We start from the raw sequence: 19,699 nt of genomic DNA on the forward strand, positions 1-19,699 counted from the left end.
CAGAAAAAGAAAGATATGCTTCAGTAATTCAAGGTCAAGCAGAGAGTGAGCCAAATGGAGGGGACACTCGGAGAACTCACTAAGGCACTGCCTTAGTGGGAATGGAGAAACACCACTAGTACACAAGATTTTAATCAAGTCCAGTGAGGAGGGATTTAAAGAAGAGTTGACTCAGAAGCCGACACTTCTCAGGTCCAGAATCCAGGGAAACGAGGTTGCCAGACATGCCTCAGAGGAGTAAATTCTAGGACATTGTAATGGTTGAATAGGGAAAAACTGGCTGCAGAGACCCAGATGATCACAATCTCATAGACCAAAAATACGACTATAAACTACCTGATGGCTTCCAGGAACTCATGGGGCCTCTCTGTTATGCAAAGAAATGCAGATGTAAATAAAAAGAGGGATCAGGAGTACTAGCCTCCCTGGGCCCTCTAGACAAAAATTCCCGTTTTTCCTCTAAGATGTAGGTGAGGGTGGCTTTGGGTGAAGCATAAGAGATAGAGAAGTACAAAGAAATGTCATTAGAAATGGACATAGGCCTATCTCCCTGTCTAGAAAGCAAAGCATGGGAAAGAGAAAGGCAGGATTCTGGATGAATTGAGAGGAGAGGGATATTTAAGAAGCCAGGATCCCTCCACCACCCCAAACACAGTGATACGTACCAATAGATGCTACAAAATTCTCTTCCTTTAAACTTCTGGTGTCCAATTCCTTAGGACCCTTTCCTGTGGCACTTGGTGCCCGAGGTCCCAGTTGGGGAACTCTTAGCTGTGCCATAGCCTTGGGGTCCCCCCGCCCAGCCAGGCCAGTATCCTTGCCAACTGGGGTATTTACACTTTCTGTTGGACTTCTCTTCCGCTTGTCTGGTTCTGAGGGAAAAATCGAATATAGAAAGAGGTCAAAAGAGGTAGTGAGTAGGAAACAAGGCACAGATATGAGGCGGGGGAAGCCAGGATGCAGGAGGATGTGAAATAGAAGAAGTCCAAAAAAAGAAGAGCTGATATTTTGTTTTTCGCGACAGAACATACATTAGAAAAGAAATCCCAAAGCCCAATGGGAAGCAGCGTGGCACGGGAAACTTGTCGTGGGGACCGGGACGTCTTCTCCCTTTTGGAGACAAGTGAAAGAATTGCGGATGGCGGGTCGCCCTGCCGGTACAATCCCTACCTTTACTGTAGTAGTGAGTCTGGGCAATCTCCAGAAGCCCAAAGATGCTGGCCATGCCCCCCAGACCTGCGTGGGCATAGGACTGCTCCAGACTGAGGACTGTGCACTTGAGGAGGTCTAACATGCCCTTGTATACCTTCCGACTGATCTCCTGCAACAACAACCAGGGGCTAGAGTTGGCAAAAACGCCTTTGGTGTCCACAGCCCAATCCCCACCTCGAGCACTGACCACGTCCGGGATGATGTCCTGCCGGGCATCGTCCTCTGACTGCACTGTGCGGTTCAGCTTGCTCAGGACAAACACTCGTAGCTGCTCGCTTTCCAGCAGCCGGCGCACCTTTTTCATGTTGAGCCAGCCGACTCCCTGGCCATCTAGCACGCTGTGCACCACCTCCTTCAGGAACTGCTGGTTCTCACTACGGGGACCACACACCATCTGTGCTCATCGGTTCCTTGGCAGAATACCCCCCTTTCACCAGACTCGATGTTTGCCTCCAGGGGCAGCACATAAAGCCAAGTCTCTGACCATCCAGGTCCACCACATTGCCCGCCTCTCCAGTTAACCTGGTTTGCCCAAACACCCACCGCTGTCGATTCACCCTCAACCCTGTAAGCTGTTACTTTGCAGGAGGATTGAGTCAGAATGGGAAGTGCTGGCAGGAAATTGATTTCATCTACCCTACTGAAAGTTTCTCTCCCACCCGTGAGTGCCCCTAAGGTTTTGTTCAGGAATCACTTCCTCGGGGCAACCCCTTCGGGTTCCCTCCCACTGTGAGAGCTTTTCTGTTCCCTCAATAAATCCTGCTTTCTCAAAAAGCAAAAAAAGACATCACTACCTCTACCTGAGAACTTTTAAAGCAACTCTTTCGTTTATTACCTAGAGTTGCTGGACCGACTCTGGGGTGATGGAGGTTCTCTTTTCACTGTTGGGCTGTGTTTAATGACAGATGACTTCTGATCCACTAAGGCCCTCCTGTTTCCTACAGCAGGGGAGGCAGGAATAACAGACATCATTATTGTAGTCCCAGAGCCAATGTTAGCATAGCCCTGAGTAGCCACGTTCCACGTCCATGCCCCAGAAAGGCTGGGTGACGGTAGCACTGGGGCATCACACGTAGACAGAAACCAGCCATGGCAATGTGGAGGAGGTGGGTATGGAGACTCAGGCCACTCCACATGCACCAGCAGCACGCCCTATGGGCAAGCATGGGCGTCACAGGGGATGGGGCAAGGCAGGTCACTCATGTGACGCTGCTTGCTCCATGAGAAGGATGGCCCTCGGGCAGGCACAGAAGATGCTAGAAAAAAAAGATCATGCACAGCTCACAGGCAAGACCCACCTTCACCACTCCCGGGGCCGGCTTCAGTAACAATCTCCATTAGAGTATTTAGCCCAAATACTGGGACACAAAATACACAATTAGTAGGTGCACCATGATACCATAACCCCTATACCCCTCAGCGGAGCAGTAAATAAGATAATCTGAGCATTCTCCCAAAGCTTGAATAGTGCACATAACCTTGGTTCTTGGGCACCTCAGAGCTGGAAGCCAAATGACCAGGAGACAATCGAGGCTTTAAGAAAGACCATCATTAAGACGTGGCCTCTCAAAGCCAGGAACAGGGCAAATGACACAGAGAGCCTTCAGGAACTAAACAGACACATGCATGACAGAGGGATCACTGGTTTTCATAAAACATCTAGCACAGGGGTCCAGAGGGCCTGCGAGTATGCATGGGAAAGAGACCCATCTTGCAGATGCTGTTGTGGGGAGTGGGGTCGGGTATGAGGCTGAGAGATGCATGGGAGGGAAAGTGCAGCGAATGAGATGAAGCATCGGCATGCAATGATACCGTTTCAATAACTCATCCCTAACCTACCCAGCCCTACGTGGACTCACCGTAGCCATGACAGCTAGTTCCCTACACTCACCAGCTCTGACACCCTTTTGCTCATCTAGCTCATATTCCCAACCCCACCAAAAGAACATTCCTCAGACTCCTGGCAGTTTTAATCACTAGGAATGAGAGATCAGTTAAAGAATATGTGGAGCTACTTGTTCTTCCCACCATAATTAAATATTTCAGTACAATATCCAGAAAAAACCAAACTAAAGTCAAATTCAGAAGAGCCCCTCAAACTGTCAGAGATCACAACTGAAATTCAAATAAGGTCTTAGCGGACCCTAGAAACTAACCAGTACTACCTGGCACACTCATAGGCCCTGCATCGACATGAGGCCAGGAAGAGGCTGGACTCTATAAACGCTGCTAGGATCTCCAAAACTACCCTACCCTCTGGTGGCCAATTCCTCAGGATGGAGTTTATCCTAAGTTCACAATGACGGGGGTGGCGGGAGGTGGGGGAGACAGCTAACGATCACTGTGTTAATCACGAACCTCTGACCTCTGACAAAGTCTCCCCAGAAGCAGCTATAATCCCACAGTTGCCATGATCCTACATGAAACAACAGGGCCTTCTCTAGCCATGAGGACAGTTCCTATTTGCCAACCATCAAGAGCCTGTAATGTGCAGTGAAGGCCATGAGAAGCGATGAGGGCCAACAGCCAGATCAAATGATTCATCATACAGAAGGCTCCGACAAGCACCCACAGGCTTCAGACATCTCCTAGAGAAACCTGGTTTGGCAAAAGGAGAGCTGTAGTTACCTTTCAGACTGGGGAAGGGCGTGGTCTTCTCTCGGGCACCTTTGGTGGGCAGTGTGAGGTTTGAAAGACTGAAGCTGGTACTGTGGTTCCGATACAGGCTGCCTATCAAGGGGAGGGTGTGAGAACAATGAGTTAGCAGGATCAACAACCAAAGCTTTATACTCTAATGACTGCATCATCCTCTTCACCTCCTTCCTTTACAAGCATAATCCCAGCTTGGTGCATCAGACAATCTCTGATCGATCTTAGAAAGGATCAAGGCTAACGCAGGGCAAACAATGAAGCCATTGCTAGGAGTGCTCAAAACCCAATAACAATTCTCTCTAAATACCTCGCATGATAACATCCAAGTTGTTCATCTACTACTAATATAGCATGAAAGCTGGCAATGTGTTTCTGGTCTGAAGCTGCCGTTGTCCCTCCCTGGCTTCTGAACAAACTCACAATCACAGTTATCCACTAAGTCGACTCTCTCTAAAATCCTTAGTCTGTTTCAGTCTTTAACTATTACCACTCTTCCCTGCTAGAAATATCAGGCACAAAAATCAGTCTCCTATAGGTTTCAAAGTATGTTCATAAAAAGGCCCTCACCAGGCAAAGATGTCAGATCTATATCCAAATCAAATTTGACCAGAATATATCCATGAAATATATGTACAAGTGTGTAGTTTGAATTTAATGCCTATTTTTCAGTTGATCATTAGGTATCTTACCTGAAATACATTGAAACCTCCCGATATAATAATAATGACTAATCTGTTCCTGTCCTTTACTGATCTCACTTAAAAATACCTTATTCGGTATCACCCAAATGACTGAATTAGAGCTTTATAATGCTCACCCAGCCCTGCATCTGAAGTTCTAAGCAACATTTGCCACAGTCAGGCCCTACTGCAGAGAAAACAAAACAGAGGAATGAGAGAGCTGAAGATACTTACTGGCAAAAGACATGATGCCCCCGAAGCCCTCGGTGCTGTTGTTGGAGATGGTGGAGGTGGGAGAGCTTGCCCGAGAGTCTGACTCTGCATCTGAGTCACTTCCCAGTTTCAAGCTGTTGGGCCGCAGCAGCTTTTGAGCCCTTGAATGCACAGTGGCACCTATGAGCCCCATGCAGCAGTACCTAACCTTGGGAGGTGGGCCTTATGCTACGCTGCAGTCACTGCTCCCTTCCCACAATTCCTGCACCCCTAGATCAAAGCACAGCCTTTGGGGAATGGCAGGACCATGAGAGCATTCGGATTCCTCAGACTTTCTGATTAACCCTCGCCCAGGGTCCACTGCAGTGAGGTCCTTCAGTCACCCATCTATAAGGGATCCCCAGGCTCTCACCGATTGCCATTGACATGTTGGCTGAATCGGGGAGTGTAACTTTCCCCCTGCTCATCATCATCTTCCTCAGGGGGAAAGCCATATTGGGGCTCGAAGTATGGATTGTCATAGGTTCGCCGGCGCACTGACCCCTCTCCAGTTTCTGTCTCACGCCTGTCCACGTTCGATTTGCCAATGCTGGGAGCCACGGAAGGAAGAGGCTTGGAGACGCCTGCTGCTGCCTTGTCATCCATCTCCGTAGAGTCAGCAGGTTCCTAAAGAACATATGAAATAAAAAGTGGTCACGTAGTGCCCAGTGATCCTGCCCATATTCTCAGTTTGGTAAGACTGGGCCAGTCTTGTTAAATTCCTAGCCTAAGAAACATACGGGAAAGAGCTCTGTGGCACCCTTGTTCTCTGTCCTCACAGATCATGCAAGGGGGATCTGAACAAAGCCTGATGACCCCCTTTTGGAGTCAAAACTGTGTCTCATAGGCTCTAAGTTTTAGGGCCTATCGAGAGGAAGACGGGAAAACTGTGATGAGAGAAGCAAATTAACAGCTACATCATGGCTTTCCTAATAAAGACTAGGCCCATATCCCAAGCTACGGTGTTCACTCATCCACCCCTCCAAGTCCTCACGTACGGAGTTGGCTCCATGGATGACGGTGCTGGGGCTGCTGCTGGCAGTGGTGCTGGAGCTGGAGCGCAGTGGGGGGTTTTCCTGAGAGTTCTCGCTGTCTGGACCAGGTTCCTCTGCTTCCTTCTGGTTCTGCAGCTCATCTATCTCCACCTCGCTGGCATCCCCCAGCGCTGCGTGCGTCAGAGGGTCCACATCTGCCAAACCCAAGGGCAGCAAGTACAGATCACCTCCCGGGACCCCAACCTCGTCCTAAAGCTGGCCAGTCTCCCCAAGCACACTTACTGGGAGTATCACCATTGATGTCACATTTCATCATTTCACTGACAAAGTCACCAAGGGAGGAGTAAGATGAACTCGAGTCATCATAATCCATACTGTCACTGCCACTGCAGAGTAGACAGCGTTAAAAACAAAACAGAAAGGGTCAGGAAAAAGACACTGCAATCAGCACTATGAAAAATAAAAAGGAGAGCACTCTTAATTCAAGGCCAAGGAACAAGATCAAATAAGGAAGCCAAGAAAAACAACCAATCAAAATATAACCTAAGGCCTGAAAGAGTGATAAGTAAATCCCATGAGAATTCTCCTCCTATGCACTGTAGAAGGGCTAGCGGTTTCTATTACAAACCATTCTGTTGCCATATGGGACGCTCACCTGTCATCAGTAGGGTCAGACTCAGAGTCCCGCTCTGGTGGCACACTCAGAGCCTCGGCCAGCTGGGAATTACTGTCATAGACTCGATAGTGAATGGGCTGCAACTGATGAGCATACCACTTTGGCTTGTCACCAATCAGGGCTGGGTCAAACATATCTGCCCAATGAGGAAAAAGAATAGAATTAGCAGGAAAAAAAAGGCAACCTTTTGGGAGGTTGAAGTGAGAGGAATGCCTGAACCAGGGGTTCCAGACCAGCCTGGGCAACTTGGTGAGACCTCGTCTCTACAATAAATCAAAAAAACTAGCCAAGTGTGGTGGTGCGTGCCTGTAGTTCCAGCTATTTGGAAGGCTGAGGCGGAAGGATCGCCTGAGCCCAGCAGGTCGAGGCTGCAGGCTGCAGTGGCCATGAGTGTGCCACTGCACTCCAACTTGGGTGACAGAGTGAGATTCCGACTGTCACTCTGACAAAAAAAGAAAGGTAGGAATTCAAGGTAACATTTCCAGAATAATACAAAACAAAAACGAAAGTCTCAAGCAAAACAGGAACAGAAGAGGCAAGTCAAAGACTAGCAACGGAAAAAGTAAAAGTCATCAGGAGGACAAAGGCAGAAGGTGGAGCAGAGCAGAGGGCAGGTGGACTCACTGTTGTGAATTCGCTGAAAGGCGTAGTTGGTGGGGTTAAGAATCCATTCCCCAAAGTACTCCACAGCCTGAGTCCTGGCCAATTTCTCAGCAAAAGGAGTCTGCCGGGGACGTGAGGCTAGAAAGGAGCCAGCTTGAAAAGCTACCACAGGCCGAGGGAACAGACGCAGGGTACGTGTGTGCATCTGAAAGCCCTGTAGCACGTTGGCAGAGTTGAAGAAACGTACCATGGCTACCCTGGGAAGGAAGAAGGTGGTGAGATAATCCAAGACCTATATCCTGTAGAGTAAGGATTCCCATGATCCCAGGTCTGAGAACTCCTCTCAAAACCATCATTTCACAGGCTTCCAACACCAAGGGGAGAGATATCTTAAAGAATCATCAACCCCCCTCTTCATTCTAAGAGTGTGATTTGTCATTTCTTCTCTTTGTTTTTACTACGGTGGAAAACGCAACCAAACAGCATATATGTTTTATACATAAAGAAACTCTGGTTCAGGGAAATAGTCTGCCCAAAGGTCACTGAGAGAGCAAAGAGACCAGTTTAAGAACTCATGATTGTACAATCTGCTTGGTCTTACCTGGTTGCAACATCCACAGAATCCACATCGTTGCCATAGATGAGTGGGTTGAATTCAGTGGAAGGTGTGGACTGCAGGTCATTGGAGGGCCTACCTAAGAGAAGTGGGATCTCCTGGCCCTCGTGAAATTTCTCCAGATTGAGGATGGGCTGGGTATTGAGACTCATGCTGGCTAAGGCCTGTGGAACAACAAGAAATTCTATATTTGAGGCAGGTTCCTGGGCAGTTAGCCAGCCTCAACTCATAGGATTAAGAGCCTTCTTAAAATCTTCTACCTCATATTCTCTAGTCAAAACATTCCGTAGGCTGGGTGTGGTGGCTCATGCCTGTAATCGCAGCGCTTTGGGAAGTGGAGGCAAGAGGACTGCCTGAGCCCAGGGATTTCAGATCAGCCTGGGCAACATGGTGAGATCTCATCTCTACAATAAATCATAAAAATTACCAAGTGTGGTGGTGCATGCCTGTAGTTCCAGCTACTTGGAAGGCTGAGGCAGAAGGATTGCCTGAGACCAGCAGGACAAAGCTGCGGTGGCTGTGAGCATGCCATGGCACTCCAGCCTGAGCAACAGAGTGATACTCTGATGCCAAAAAAACAAAACACACAAGAAAAACAACCACCCTTTGGCAACAAAGAACTGTGCTAATGTACATACCATGGTCCACCCATTTCCTCACCTTTATCTTTGAAATAAGAATCCAAATATTTTAGCCTTAGAAAATAGTATGAACTATACAACTCTCCATCTTATTTATTTATTCACTTATTTGTTTATTTATATTTTTTAGAGACAGGGTCTTGTTCTGTGGCCCAAGCTGGAGTGCAGGGATCTTGGCTTACTGAAACCTTGACCTTCTGGGCACAAGTGATCCTCCCATGTCAGCCTCCCAAGTAGCTGGGACTATAGGCACATGCCATCACACATAGCTAATTTTTCATTTTTAATTTTTTTGTATAAACAAAAAATTTATTTATACAAAATCTTGGTATGTTGCTCAGGCTGGTCTTGAACTCCTGGGCTCAAGCAGTCCTATCGCCTCAGCCTCCCAAATTGCTAGAATCGCCGGCATGAGCCACCGTGTCCAGTCTAGCTCGTCATCTTAACCCAACCTAGCTCAAGGCAACCAAATCAGTCCCTAAGAAGCTCTGAGGGGTAGTTCAAAACCACTGGTCTAGACAAGCAGCGTTTCTTAAATGTTAGTGAGTATAGGCATCACCTGGGGACGTTGTTCTTTTTTGGGGGGGGAGGGGGCTTGAGTCAGAGTCTCACTCTATTGCCCAAGCTAGAGTGCAATGGCATGCTCACAGCTGCCACAGCCTCGACCTGCTGGGCTCAGGTGATCCTTCTGCCTTAGCCTTCCAAGTAGCTGGAACCACAGGCACGCACTACCATACCAGGCTAATTTTTTTGATGAGGTCTCTCCAAGTTGCCCAGGCTGGTCTTGAACCCGTGGGCTCAGGCAATCCTCTCACCTCAGCCTCCCAAAGTGCTGGGATTATAGGCATAAGCCACCACACCCAGCCTGGACACTGTTAAAATGCAGATTATGTTTCCATGTCTGGGGTGATTCTGCATTTTTTTTTTTGAGTCAGAGTCTCACTTTGTCACCCAGGCTAGAGTGCAGTGGCAGGCTCACAGTCAGCCCAGTCTTGACCTGTTGGGCTCAGGTGATCCTTCCACCTCAGCCCTCTAAGTAGCTGGAACCATAGGTGTGTGCTACCATGCCCAGCTAATGTTTTTGGTTCAGGATGGCCTTGAACACCTGGACTCAGGCAAGCCTCTCACCTTCAGCATCCCAAAGTACTGGGATTACAGGTGTGAGCCACCATGCCCGGCTAATTCTGTACTTTTAACAAGCTCAGGTGATGCCAACGCTGCTAGTCCATGAACCACACTGTGAGTAGCAGAGGTAAGAATACAGGATTGGCCAGGCACGGTGGTTCAGCCTATAATCCCAACACTATGGGAGGCCGAGATGAGAGGATTGCCTGAGCCCACAGGTTCAAGACCAGCCCGGACAACTTGGCAAGACCTTGTCTCTACAATAAATAAAAAATTAACTGGGCATGGTAGTGCACGCCTGTAGTTCCAGCTGCTTGGAAGACTGAGGCAGAAGGATCAACTGAGTCCAGCAGGTAGAAGCTGGGATGGCCATGAGTGTGCCACTGCACTAAGCCCGAGCAACGGAGTGAGACTCCAACTCAAAAAAAAAAAAAAAAGAATACAGGATTGATGAGCCCAAGAATCTTAGCTCCTACAAACATTTAAAGTATAATTCCATATGTCAACATCTCCATCTCTTTAGTCATACTAAAGCAATCATCAAGCAATCGTGAAAAGACAGCAAATGAAGACAGCTAGAGAACTTTCTGAACTTGCAGGCTCTGCAGTAACAAGATCATATTACATCAGCAGTGATGAAGCAAGTAAGATTTAGAAGGATGATACAAAATGACCTCTTTAAACCCAAACAGATACCATCTAGAGGTACTACTAAGTACTTCAGACAGCACAGAAAAAGATTTCTAAAGACCCTTCAAATGAGAGCAGGGATTCCTAAAAATAAATACAGTGCTATTTACTGGCAATCCTGCATAACACAGAAAGCTGAGGAAGGGAATGAGTCTTGTCATGTTTTACCTTCAGGTACTGTGTTCAGCATGCAGAAGAAGAAGAAAATCAATCAATAAAAAAAATGGATATAAGGGATTACTCAAAGGAATCTATAAAGAAAGGATTCTATAGGGACCTTGGGATCAAGTCTAGAAGGTAATATAAAAGGAAACAGACTACCCAAACTAGTAACTCCTGCCTAACAACACCACAAAGAATGTCAAACAGGCCAAGAAACAGAAGGTAGAGCGTTGTTTTACACAGAGCCATAAGCATTAGAGGGTGACAGGGCACACGATGAATTAGAAGGAATCTACAAAGCTCTTTTCAAGATTCACCCTGCCACCCAGAATATGGGATGCACCTCTTCTTAAGCTCATCCGAGACAAAGAAAATCTACTCTACTGGAAGTTAAGAGAAAACTGGCCCTTAGGATAGCTGTCTTCTCACAGTAACCCTACAGCATCTATTATCCCCCCTTCTTTCCTTCATTCTTTACCTACCTGCTTTAAATGTTTTTTCAGCTCTAATGATTCTGGCTCTGGTAAGATGGGTAACACTTCTGCATTGGTAGGGGCAATCACCTGCACCAAAGAAATGACAAAAAAACATAACCTTAGAATTAACTGCTCAGGAGTTTACTTACATAAAAGTAAATAACAAGACAAGGAAGATGTATGTATAATATTATCATATGTGTCAATACATATTTTAAATATCTGTACTTATAAGATATATATATACTTATATATGATACACATACTCATCTGAAAGGAAATATATCTAAATGTTATTGGCAATTATTTCTAGATAATAGGATTAGTTTTTATTTTCTTTCTCTCTCTCTCTCTCTCTCTCTCTCTCTCTCCTTCTTTCTTTCTTTCTCTTTTTTGAGTTGGAGTCTCACTCTGTTGCCTAGTTGGAGTCTCACTTTGTTGCCCAGACTGGAGTGCAGTGGCACGCTCCAGGCCACCACAGCCTTACCCTGCTGGGCTCCGGCGATCCCGCCACCTCTGCCTTCCAAGTAGCTGGAACTACAGATGTGCACTACCATGCATGACTAATTTTTGATTTACTGTAGAGACAAGGTCTTGCCAAGTTGCCCGGGTGGGTCTCGAACCTGTGGGCTTAGGCAATCCATTCACCTCGGTCTCCCAAAGTGCTGGGATTACAGGCTAAGCCACTGAGCCCGGCCTATTTTCTTTTTTATACTTAATTTTATCTTGAAAAGTTTTACAATGAACACATTGTAGAAGGGCTTCCTATCAAAGTTTGGGTGTACTCAAACTGGGCACGTGGCTCATGCCTGTAATCCCAGAACTTTGGGAGGCTGAGGCGAGAGGACTGCCTGAGTCCAGGGGTTTGAGACCAGCCTGGGCAAGTCGGCAAAACCTCGTCTCTACAATAAATAAAAAAATCAGTTAGGTGTGGTGATATGTGCCTGCAGTTCCAGCTACTTGGAAGGCTGAGGCAGAAGGACTGCCTGAGCCCAGCAGGTCGAGGCTGCAGTGAATGCAGTGGCATGATCTGCTCACTGCAGCCTCAATCTCCTGGGCTCAGGTGATCCTTCCACTTCAGCCTTCCAAGTGGCTGTGACTACAAGAATGCGCCACCACTCCTGGCTAATTTTTTTTTTTCTGTGTTGGAGTCTCTCTGTCGCCCCAACTGGAGTACAGTGGCACGCTTCCGGCCATCACAGCCTCGACCTGCTGGGCTCCGGCGATCCTTCCGCCTCAGCCTTCCAAGTAGCTGGAAGTACAGGCGCACGTTACCACACCCGGCTAATTTTTTGATTTATTGTAGAGATGAGGTCTCGCCTGTCCAGGCAGGTCTCGTACCTGTGGGCTCAGGCAATCCACTCACCTCAGCCTCCCAAAGTACGGGATTACAGGCTGAGCCACCGAAACCGGCTAATTTTTTTATTTTTTAGAGACAAGGTCTTGCTATGTTGCCCAGGCTGGTCTCAAATTCCTGGGCTCAAGCAATCCTTCCGCTTCAGCCTCCCAAAGAGCTGAGATTACAGGTGTGACCAACTGCGCCTGGCCGAGAATGGTAATATAATATTTTGAGTCTGCACTGAAAGACAGTTCCCTACTGGAAAATATAACCCAGGAAAACCATTAGGAGATGATCTATACCACATGTAATTATCCCAAAACCACAAGTGCCCTACTGCTCCTAAGAGGATGGGGTAGGGATGGAGGGGGTACTTAATTCTAGCAAAACTAAATCCTGTAATTCTTTGAGTCCTAACCAAGAGCTTGTTCAGCCAATAAGGTAAAACTAGCATTTTAAAAAATAGTTTCGATGAGTATCACAACAGAAATCTACAATTTAGGATCTTCCTGAGCATAATCTAGAAAAACAGATATTCCAGGATTGGATCTAGAATACAATCCTATTCTAGACTCTACAAGGCCTCAGCCGAGAATCTCACCCTATTGCTGTCCAGATCCACTAGCCACACATCATCAGGCATTTTGAAGTCCAGTTTGTAGAGGAAAAAGCTGGCAGGGACCCCAATGATGTACGGGGTTGGAGCCAACAGCAGCTGTGGAAATGACACAGAGGATAAGAAACAGAGCTAAAACTTATCATGACCACTTATCAAGTCAGGATTTTTCAAGATTAAAAAATACACTTCCACAATCCCTTTTCTAAACCCCCTGAGGGTAGATGTATTTCAAAATTCAGAATTCTGTAGATTTTAGAAAATTTTCTGTTTACAGTAGTCCCTCTCTACCCAGTTTCACTTTCTGTGGTTTCAGTTACCCAAAGTCAACCACAGTCTGAAAATCTTAAAAGGAAAATTCCAGAAATGAACAATTCTTAAGTTTTAAACTACACACTGTTCTGAGAAGCATGATGAAATTGTATGTTGTCCTGCTCTTGTCTGCCCGGGATGTAATTCACTCCTCTGTCTGGCACAGCCACGCTGTATACACTACCCTGTTAGTCACTTAGTAGCCATCGCTGTTATCATATCAACTGCTGCACTGTTGTAGTGCTTGTGTCCAACCCTTATTTTACTTAATAATGACCCCAACTGGCAATTTGAATATGATAAAGAGTAGCCAAATATATACCAAAGAGAAGATGTGAATCTCTTACTGTGCCTAATTTATAAATTAAACTCTATCACAGGTTTGTATATATAGGAAAAAACACAGTATATATAAAGTTTGGTATGATCTGTAATATCAGGCATCTGCTAGGTAGGGGTCTTGAAATATAGCTCCTGCATATATAGGAGTAGTACAGTATTATATAATAACTTCAGCAGTGTAACCAGTAGCCTGTAATCATTAATGCTAACTGTGATAAATAAAAACTATAAACAGCACAGGTTTTGCCACCAAATCAATTCAAATCAGTCAGATTTTGCAGACAAGTAAGTGATGATAAAGGACTAAGGACCAGTACTGACTCACAACTTCTCTGGGCATTGAGCCTCCTCCTTCAAGAAGACAGATGACCCCTGAGACTCACCTGCTCTGCTGATGCCATGCAGGTAGGAAGCAGTGGGATGACAGGAAACATATATTCCAGGGGGTAGATCATTGCCACAAATGCCATCACTGACATGGAGAGTGCATTGTAGTCTCGGGACTGCAGCACCACCTGCCACAAGTTGTATTGTAAAGATCACTCAAAGGCATAAAATAAGGTTTACAAGCAAATAGCTTCTAATCTAATTACAATCTAATTTCTACTTCACCATGCCTACAGCTCCAGTTTGCCATCCACAATCACCAATGTCCCATGCCCCACCATGTCTGCGACCTCCCAACCCAAACACTGTAGTAATCCTCCCTCAAATCACTCCCTTATCTTCTCCTAGTTCCTGTACTCCCCATCCCAGGACCACTCACTGACACAGGACTACCAGTATTTCCAAAAAATTAGGTGAGGATAATTAAAGATAATTCAAATGAATGGCAAGCCCTCTGAATATATCCCATAGGATACAAGTATCTTAATTCAACCCACATCTAAGGAGTACCAGCTATATACATGCCATCGTGTTACCTCCTGAAGACAAAAAGATGAAAAAGACATAGTCCCTGTCCTCAAAGAACTCATGGTCTAGCCTCTGCCATATTTCAGAGCTCTTTCCCTAGAAAGATCTACAAAGCTGGTCCTCACCTTGTGCTCTAACAGGATGCAGGTTAGCACCTGAAGACAGGCATCCACACCCAGAAGTTCCAAGGGAAGGTGCAGTGGGAAATCCACTAGGGTGAATCGAGAGGGGTCTGGAAGAGCAAAGGTCAGAGCTGGTTGCAGCTCCTGGGGTAAAACCTCAATGTCTACTCGCTTTTGCCCAGACACAGGTACTGGGGAACGCAGCAATCGATAGATCCAGGCCTCAATCTCTCGAAGGTCATGCAGAAGGGCACTTGACTTCTCCTCCACTAGCAGTGATCCAGTAAAGATCCGCCACATGGTGTCCCTGAGAAGCAGAGAGCAGGAACCAGACATATAAGCATCCAACACAACCACAGAGGGTGTAATGACGACAACTGGAAAAGGAGTACCATTAGCAAAGCCCACTCTTAGGGTCCAGATAGGACCAGAGGGTACCTACAATGGCAAGAAAAGTGTAAAAATGAATACCCGGGAAGGCTTATTGTCATAACCACCAAAAAACATCAAATTCACCATTATTCTAAACACAATTATGGTAGGAGGCTTACCTGCAGCAGTCTTTTGCTTACTATGATTAACATAATATGCTTAAATAGCTCTACAGGACCTGACTGTAGAGGAAAGTTCCTATGCCACTCACAGACCAATTATACCTAATCTCTAAATGTTCCCCCCTCTTCTTTTTGAGTCAGAGTCTCATTCTGTTGCCCAGGCTGGAATGCAGTGGCATGCTCATGGCCACCGCAGCCTCGACCTGCTGAGCTCAGGTGATCCTTCTGCCTCAGCCTTCCAAGTAGCTGGAACCACAAGAGTGCACCACCACACCTGGCTAATTTTTTAAAATTTACTGTAGAGACGGGGTCTTGCCATGATGCCCAGGTTGGTCTCGAATCCATGGGCTCAGGCAATCCTCTCACCTCCACGCCCAGCTCTCCCTCTCTTCTGAGTGTAAACAGCAAACTGTACCTCTGCACTCCTCGAGGGATGCCCAGTTTCTTGCCCAGCAGCCGCTCACTGCAGCAGTCCACCAGACGCTTGAGGGTGTACAGACACTCTCGGAAAGTAGAGAAGAAAGGGTAGTGGCTGAGCACACACAGGGATGTCAGAGTACTGTTGCGGGAACGGCTCCCCCCCTTGGCCCGGCGTTTGCCCCGAGGAGACTGGTTCACATCAGGGGTGGGGTCGGCACTGGGAGGCTGCAGGGATGAGCCACTCTCTGAGCTCTCCGTGCCAACCTCTTCTGAAGCACAGGTGGCTCGGGTTCCTTCCTTCCCACGGGACCCTGCCCCACCGTCTCCCTTTTCCTTAGGTATTCGCTTTTGGAAGGAGCGGTAGAAGTTAACACAGATGCCATAACGTGTGACTCCAGTGTCCTTGTCAGTGAGGGTGAAGACAAAAGAGGTATCGTCCCGAAGGCTCATGCGCCGTTGCCGCACGCTCAAGCAGCCCTCTGGCTGGCAGAAGAATACGACATCTGGGGGCAGGGGAAACTCCGCGTGATCCTCTAGCGGGTACCGCCGCAGCAGTTCAGGAGTCTGGGCCACGCTGTCGCTGCTTGGGTGCCTGAAGAACACAAAGACAAATTCAGCAGCCCAAAGAATAGAACAGGCTATCAAATTTCAACCACCGTCAACAAATAAAGCTCAAACTGCTATTCTGGATACAGTAATTCAATGGTAGGACCTTGAAAAATATGGGAGCTGCCCACCACATTTAGCTGGGAGGCTAAACAGAATCTGCATTGCCATGAAGACACCTATCCTGAAATGAAAGGAAAATCTGGACAAATTATCACTAACACCTTAAGATGATTAACACCTTTCAAGGTGAATTAGTTAATGAATTATCAAAAGACCATATGCAGGTAGAGCAGGAACACAGTGTATCTTTTCTTTTCACAAAATAAGAAAATTGGGGTATAAAGAGTATATTTACTCAACATCACCACGATGCACGTTAAGAGCAGAGTTCTAATCTGTCTCTGTCCAGGCCAATACGTTCAATCCACCTGACTGTGCCGTTTTCACTACTAGCCTCAGTGGCCCCCTCAGGGTAAGATAACAGGGGTAGAATGAGATATACTAAGCAACATGGAAAAGAGCAAAAGGGAATGACCGCAAGTTTTGTGGTTATCTCAGATTTAGACAAAAGGCAATCTCTTCTTGGTTACCTGGCCCCTACGATCACTAGATAGTCAAGTAACCGAGGACAGAACTTCTTCTTTTGCACCATGGTTCCAATTCACCAGTTCATCTCAGAGAAACTTCAGGGCACCAAGAAAGGAGTCCGCATTCCCAGGAGGACTTCTGATAGTATCTGAAAATCCAAGTCTAACAGGAAAAAAGTACTGATAAGATCAACTGCTATGCCTAAAGGGCTCATCCTTCTCAACTTCATCCCAGCCCGGGCACAGGTCAGAAGGTCTTCCACGTTAGTACTAAAGATAGCAGAACCTGATACCTGCTAGCCTAGTGTCTAGGCTTATGAGCTCACAGAGTCAAATGTCAAGAAGTAGGATAAATGATGGCTCACCTACCCATCCCTACCAACCAGCTCATTGCCAGCCTGACTCCTAGGGCTCTGTCTCAGAAAACCAGACGTAGGCAGTGTTATCTGGACTTAGTCATTATGATAACAAAAGCAGAGTCACTTTCAGGATCACTCCAGGGTGGATCGGGAACAAACCAGACTCTTCAACCAGCACTAACCTGCGCTTCTAGGCCTAGTTAGAAACCTAATTATTCTGTTTCAACAATACATTCAGCTTGATGTGAAACTACTATATAGACTGTCTAGTTAGTTGCACTCAGATATTAACAACAGCTGGCTATTCTATCTCATGCGATCTCAAATGAAGAATGTCCATGCCCCAACTGCCTTTTCTCCCCTTTCCAGAAAGAAATGAGCCCAGTGGCTACTGCCACTAGCTCTGCCCTTGGTGCTGAATCACAGTCTTTCTCTTCTATTGTGGTCTCAGGATCGGAATCAGTAATACAATATATACAAATGAAGATTTGTCCTACTATATATTACAGAGCTTATGAGTTAAGATGCAAAAATACTAGAATTTCTGCAAGGACGGGAAGAGGTGCTCAGAGGAATTTCTAAACTCTGTCCTAAAATTTGGAAAAGCTTACCTGGTCTTACTTCTAATTTAAAATGTTTCACTCCACTACAGGGCTATTTCCAGTGCTCTAGGATTCTACCTCTGTGCTCCGCATGTGGCCTCAGTAAGACCTTGTCCAGTGTACACACAGAGAATCCCATTATGCCACACACACACACACACACCACTCCCTCATCTGCTGCTGGGTACACTCCCATAAATACAGGCATACATACTCCCTGTATGCTCAAGGCCCTTATTTGATTTAGATAATAAGTAGAGTTCAATCTTTTTTTCTCGTCCAATAATAAACAAGGCCTATTTGCAACACCTCTTGAATCCTCAAAATACTGTTTCTTTTTTCCCCCTTGCTCCCTACAGAGGACCTGCAGGTAATAGGATTCAGCTTTATCTCCATAGCGACTCTGGCTCCCAGCACTATTTATATCAGAGCCATGGTCCCTCCCCGGCTTGGTGACTGCACAGAGCTAGCAGCTACTCCTCCAGAGCTGGCCAGGGCCCATAACAATTCACTCTCCATGAACCTGGAGACACCTCTTCCACTGACAGTGCCTGCTAGGAATTAGGTTATCTTCTCTCCCATCTGTTTGTAGTTTTTTCTTTGTCCTAATTCTGGCTTTTGATAGCGACATTCTTCACCATCAACTTCGCGACATGCCATATATTCATTTCTAGGCATCACTGCTACTTAATGAACCCAAGTACTCCTTTGGTTCTCCCAATTGCTTCAGAGTCATGAGCATACAACAGAGCTGAGTTCAGTTCCTCCTAGGCAGAATGAAAAAGAGGAGGGAAACAGGCCGGGTGTGGTGGCTCAAGCCTGTAATCCCAGCACTTTGGGAGACCGAGGTGAGACCAGCCTGGGCAACTTGGCAAGACCTTGTCTCTACAATAAATCAAAAAAATTATCTGGGCACGGTGGTGCATGCCTGTAGCTCCAGCTACTTGGAAGTCTGAGGCAGAAGGATCGCCTGAGCCCAGCAGGTCGAGGCTGCGGTGGCTGTGAGCATGCCACTGCACTCCAGTCTGGGCACAGAGTGCGACTCTAACTCAAAAAAAAAAAAGAGGACAGAGACAGAGAAATGAACTAGGGCATGGGTAAAAGCAAAATTTGTTCTATAAAGAAGTATGTACTTAATCTGTCATGTAGTTATGGAGGAAAAAAAGAATTATATAGGAATATCTGGAGTGAAAGCCAGAGTATCTCAAAATAAAACAGAATTTATAGGACCAGAGCTCTAGACTAAGCCTTGAAATCTATGTTTACATTGAAAACCAGATGCCCATTTTAGCCAAAATCGCAAAAACCAGGACTGAAGCATCTCCTACTGATATATGAGGCATCAGGACTCTCTAGCCTCGTGGGAATCTCAGCCTGTCTGCACTGAGAACTATCTCATAAAACTGGATTCATTCACAGTCTTCATCTCCTTCCAGCGCCACCAGGACCCTGATATCTTGTGACTATTCTAGCTATGAGTGGCAGGATAAATTTTTAGCCATATCTCATCAATAGCCACTTCCTTTAGTTATTCACACTGCAGAGACATAACCAAGGCTTTTCTTCTCATTCTTTCCTCTCTCCCCTTCCCACAAGACTAAATCCTCTCACACCACCTACAACTCACACTCTGTCTTCATCACCAAGCAGGCTCAAACTCTGCCTCTTGCCTCAATCATAGTTACAAAGGTAGAGCTCCTGGTTCCTATCTCCGCATATTTTAAGAGTATCAAGCTCAAAACGTATACCTATCTCCTGAAGTCCTACACCACCATCCAATCGATCCAGAAGCAGATCCGGAATCCACAAACCTTTAAGTCATCTGTGCCTTTTCAGCCTGCAATGGCCACGCTAGGCAACCCTCTGAATTTGTGCCTCGTCTGGGGCAGGATCTCATAGTAAAACCACAGGAACCAGAAAGCGATATGACATCTCTGCTGACGTGAGCACAACCGGAGGCTCTCCTCCCCCTCCCCAGGCAGTGACCTTGCAAGCTCATCAGCACAGACTGGTCCAGCGTGCAGGAGAACTGGAGCAATGAGGCAGGCAATTGGCAGGGCTGGGGAAGAGGGGAGGAGAGGGAAGGGGAGGAAAGGGAGGAAGAGTTTAGAGATGCAACGAGGACGGGGAGGGGAGCGATTG

General features: G+C 46.6%; 1 protein-coding gene across 9 annotated transcripts in view; it reads right to left on the reverse strand.

Moving 5' to 3' along the window:
* Positions 1–19,699, reverse strand: part of MADD (MAP kinase activating death domain) — a 54,686-nt gene that overhangs the window by 34,070 nt on the left and 917 nt on the right. For 3 of the 9 annotated variants that reach the window (XM_021712755.1, XM_021712753.1, XM_021712754.1), the window contains 18 exons: positions 16,600–16,759; positions 15,396–15,992; positions 14,430–14,733; positions 13,773–13,904; positions 12,721–12,834; positions 10,787–10,867; positions 7,672–7,850; positions 7,092–7,327; positions 6,447–6,603; positions 6,074–6,177; positions 5,795–5,985; positions 5,299–5,423; positions 4,779–4,918; positions 3,841–3,942; positions 2,048–2,150; positions 1,400–1,586; positions 1,171–1,321; positions 666–872 (listed from right to left, as the gene is read on the reverse strand). In XM_021712755.1, coding sequence (XP_021568430.1) covers positions 666–872; positions 1,171–1,321; positions 1,400–1,586; positions 2,048–2,150; positions 3,841–3,942; positions 4,779–4,918; positions 5,299–5,423; positions 5,795–5,985; positions 6,074–6,177; positions 6,447–6,603; positions 7,092–7,327; positions 7,672–7,850; positions 10,787–10,867; positions 12,721–12,834; positions 13,773–13,904; positions 14,430–14,733; positions 15,396–15,992; positions 16,600–16,661 — 3,172 coding nt within the window. In that variant the 5' untranslated portion in view covers positions 16,662–16,759. Of the gene's footprint in view, positions 1–665; positions 873–1,170; positions 1,322–1,399; positions 1,587–2,047; positions 2,151–2,510; positions 2,571–3,840; positions 3,943–4,778; positions 4,919–5,169; positions 5,424–5,794; positions 5,986–6,073; positions 6,178–6,446; positions 6,604–7,091; positions 7,328–7,671; positions 7,851–10,786; positions 10,868–12,720; positions 12,835–13,772; positions 13,905–14,429; positions 14,734–15,395; positions 15,993–16,599; positions 16,762–17,866; positions 17,998–19,699 lie in introns of those variants that run through there. The other 6 variants (XM_021712749.1, XM_021712747.1, XM_021712748.1 and 3 more) reach the window with 5 other exon arrangements.

The sequence above is a fragment of the Carlito syrichta genome, unplaced genomic scaffold (genome assembly GCF_000164805.1).
Source record: "Carlito syrichta isolate Samal-C Ts95f unplaced genomic scaffold, Tarsius_syrichta-2.0.1 Scaffold303640, whole genome shotgun sequence".
Classification (NCBI taxonomy): Eukaryota; Metazoa; Chordata; class Mammalia; order Primates; family Tarsiidae; genus Carlito; species Carlito syrichta.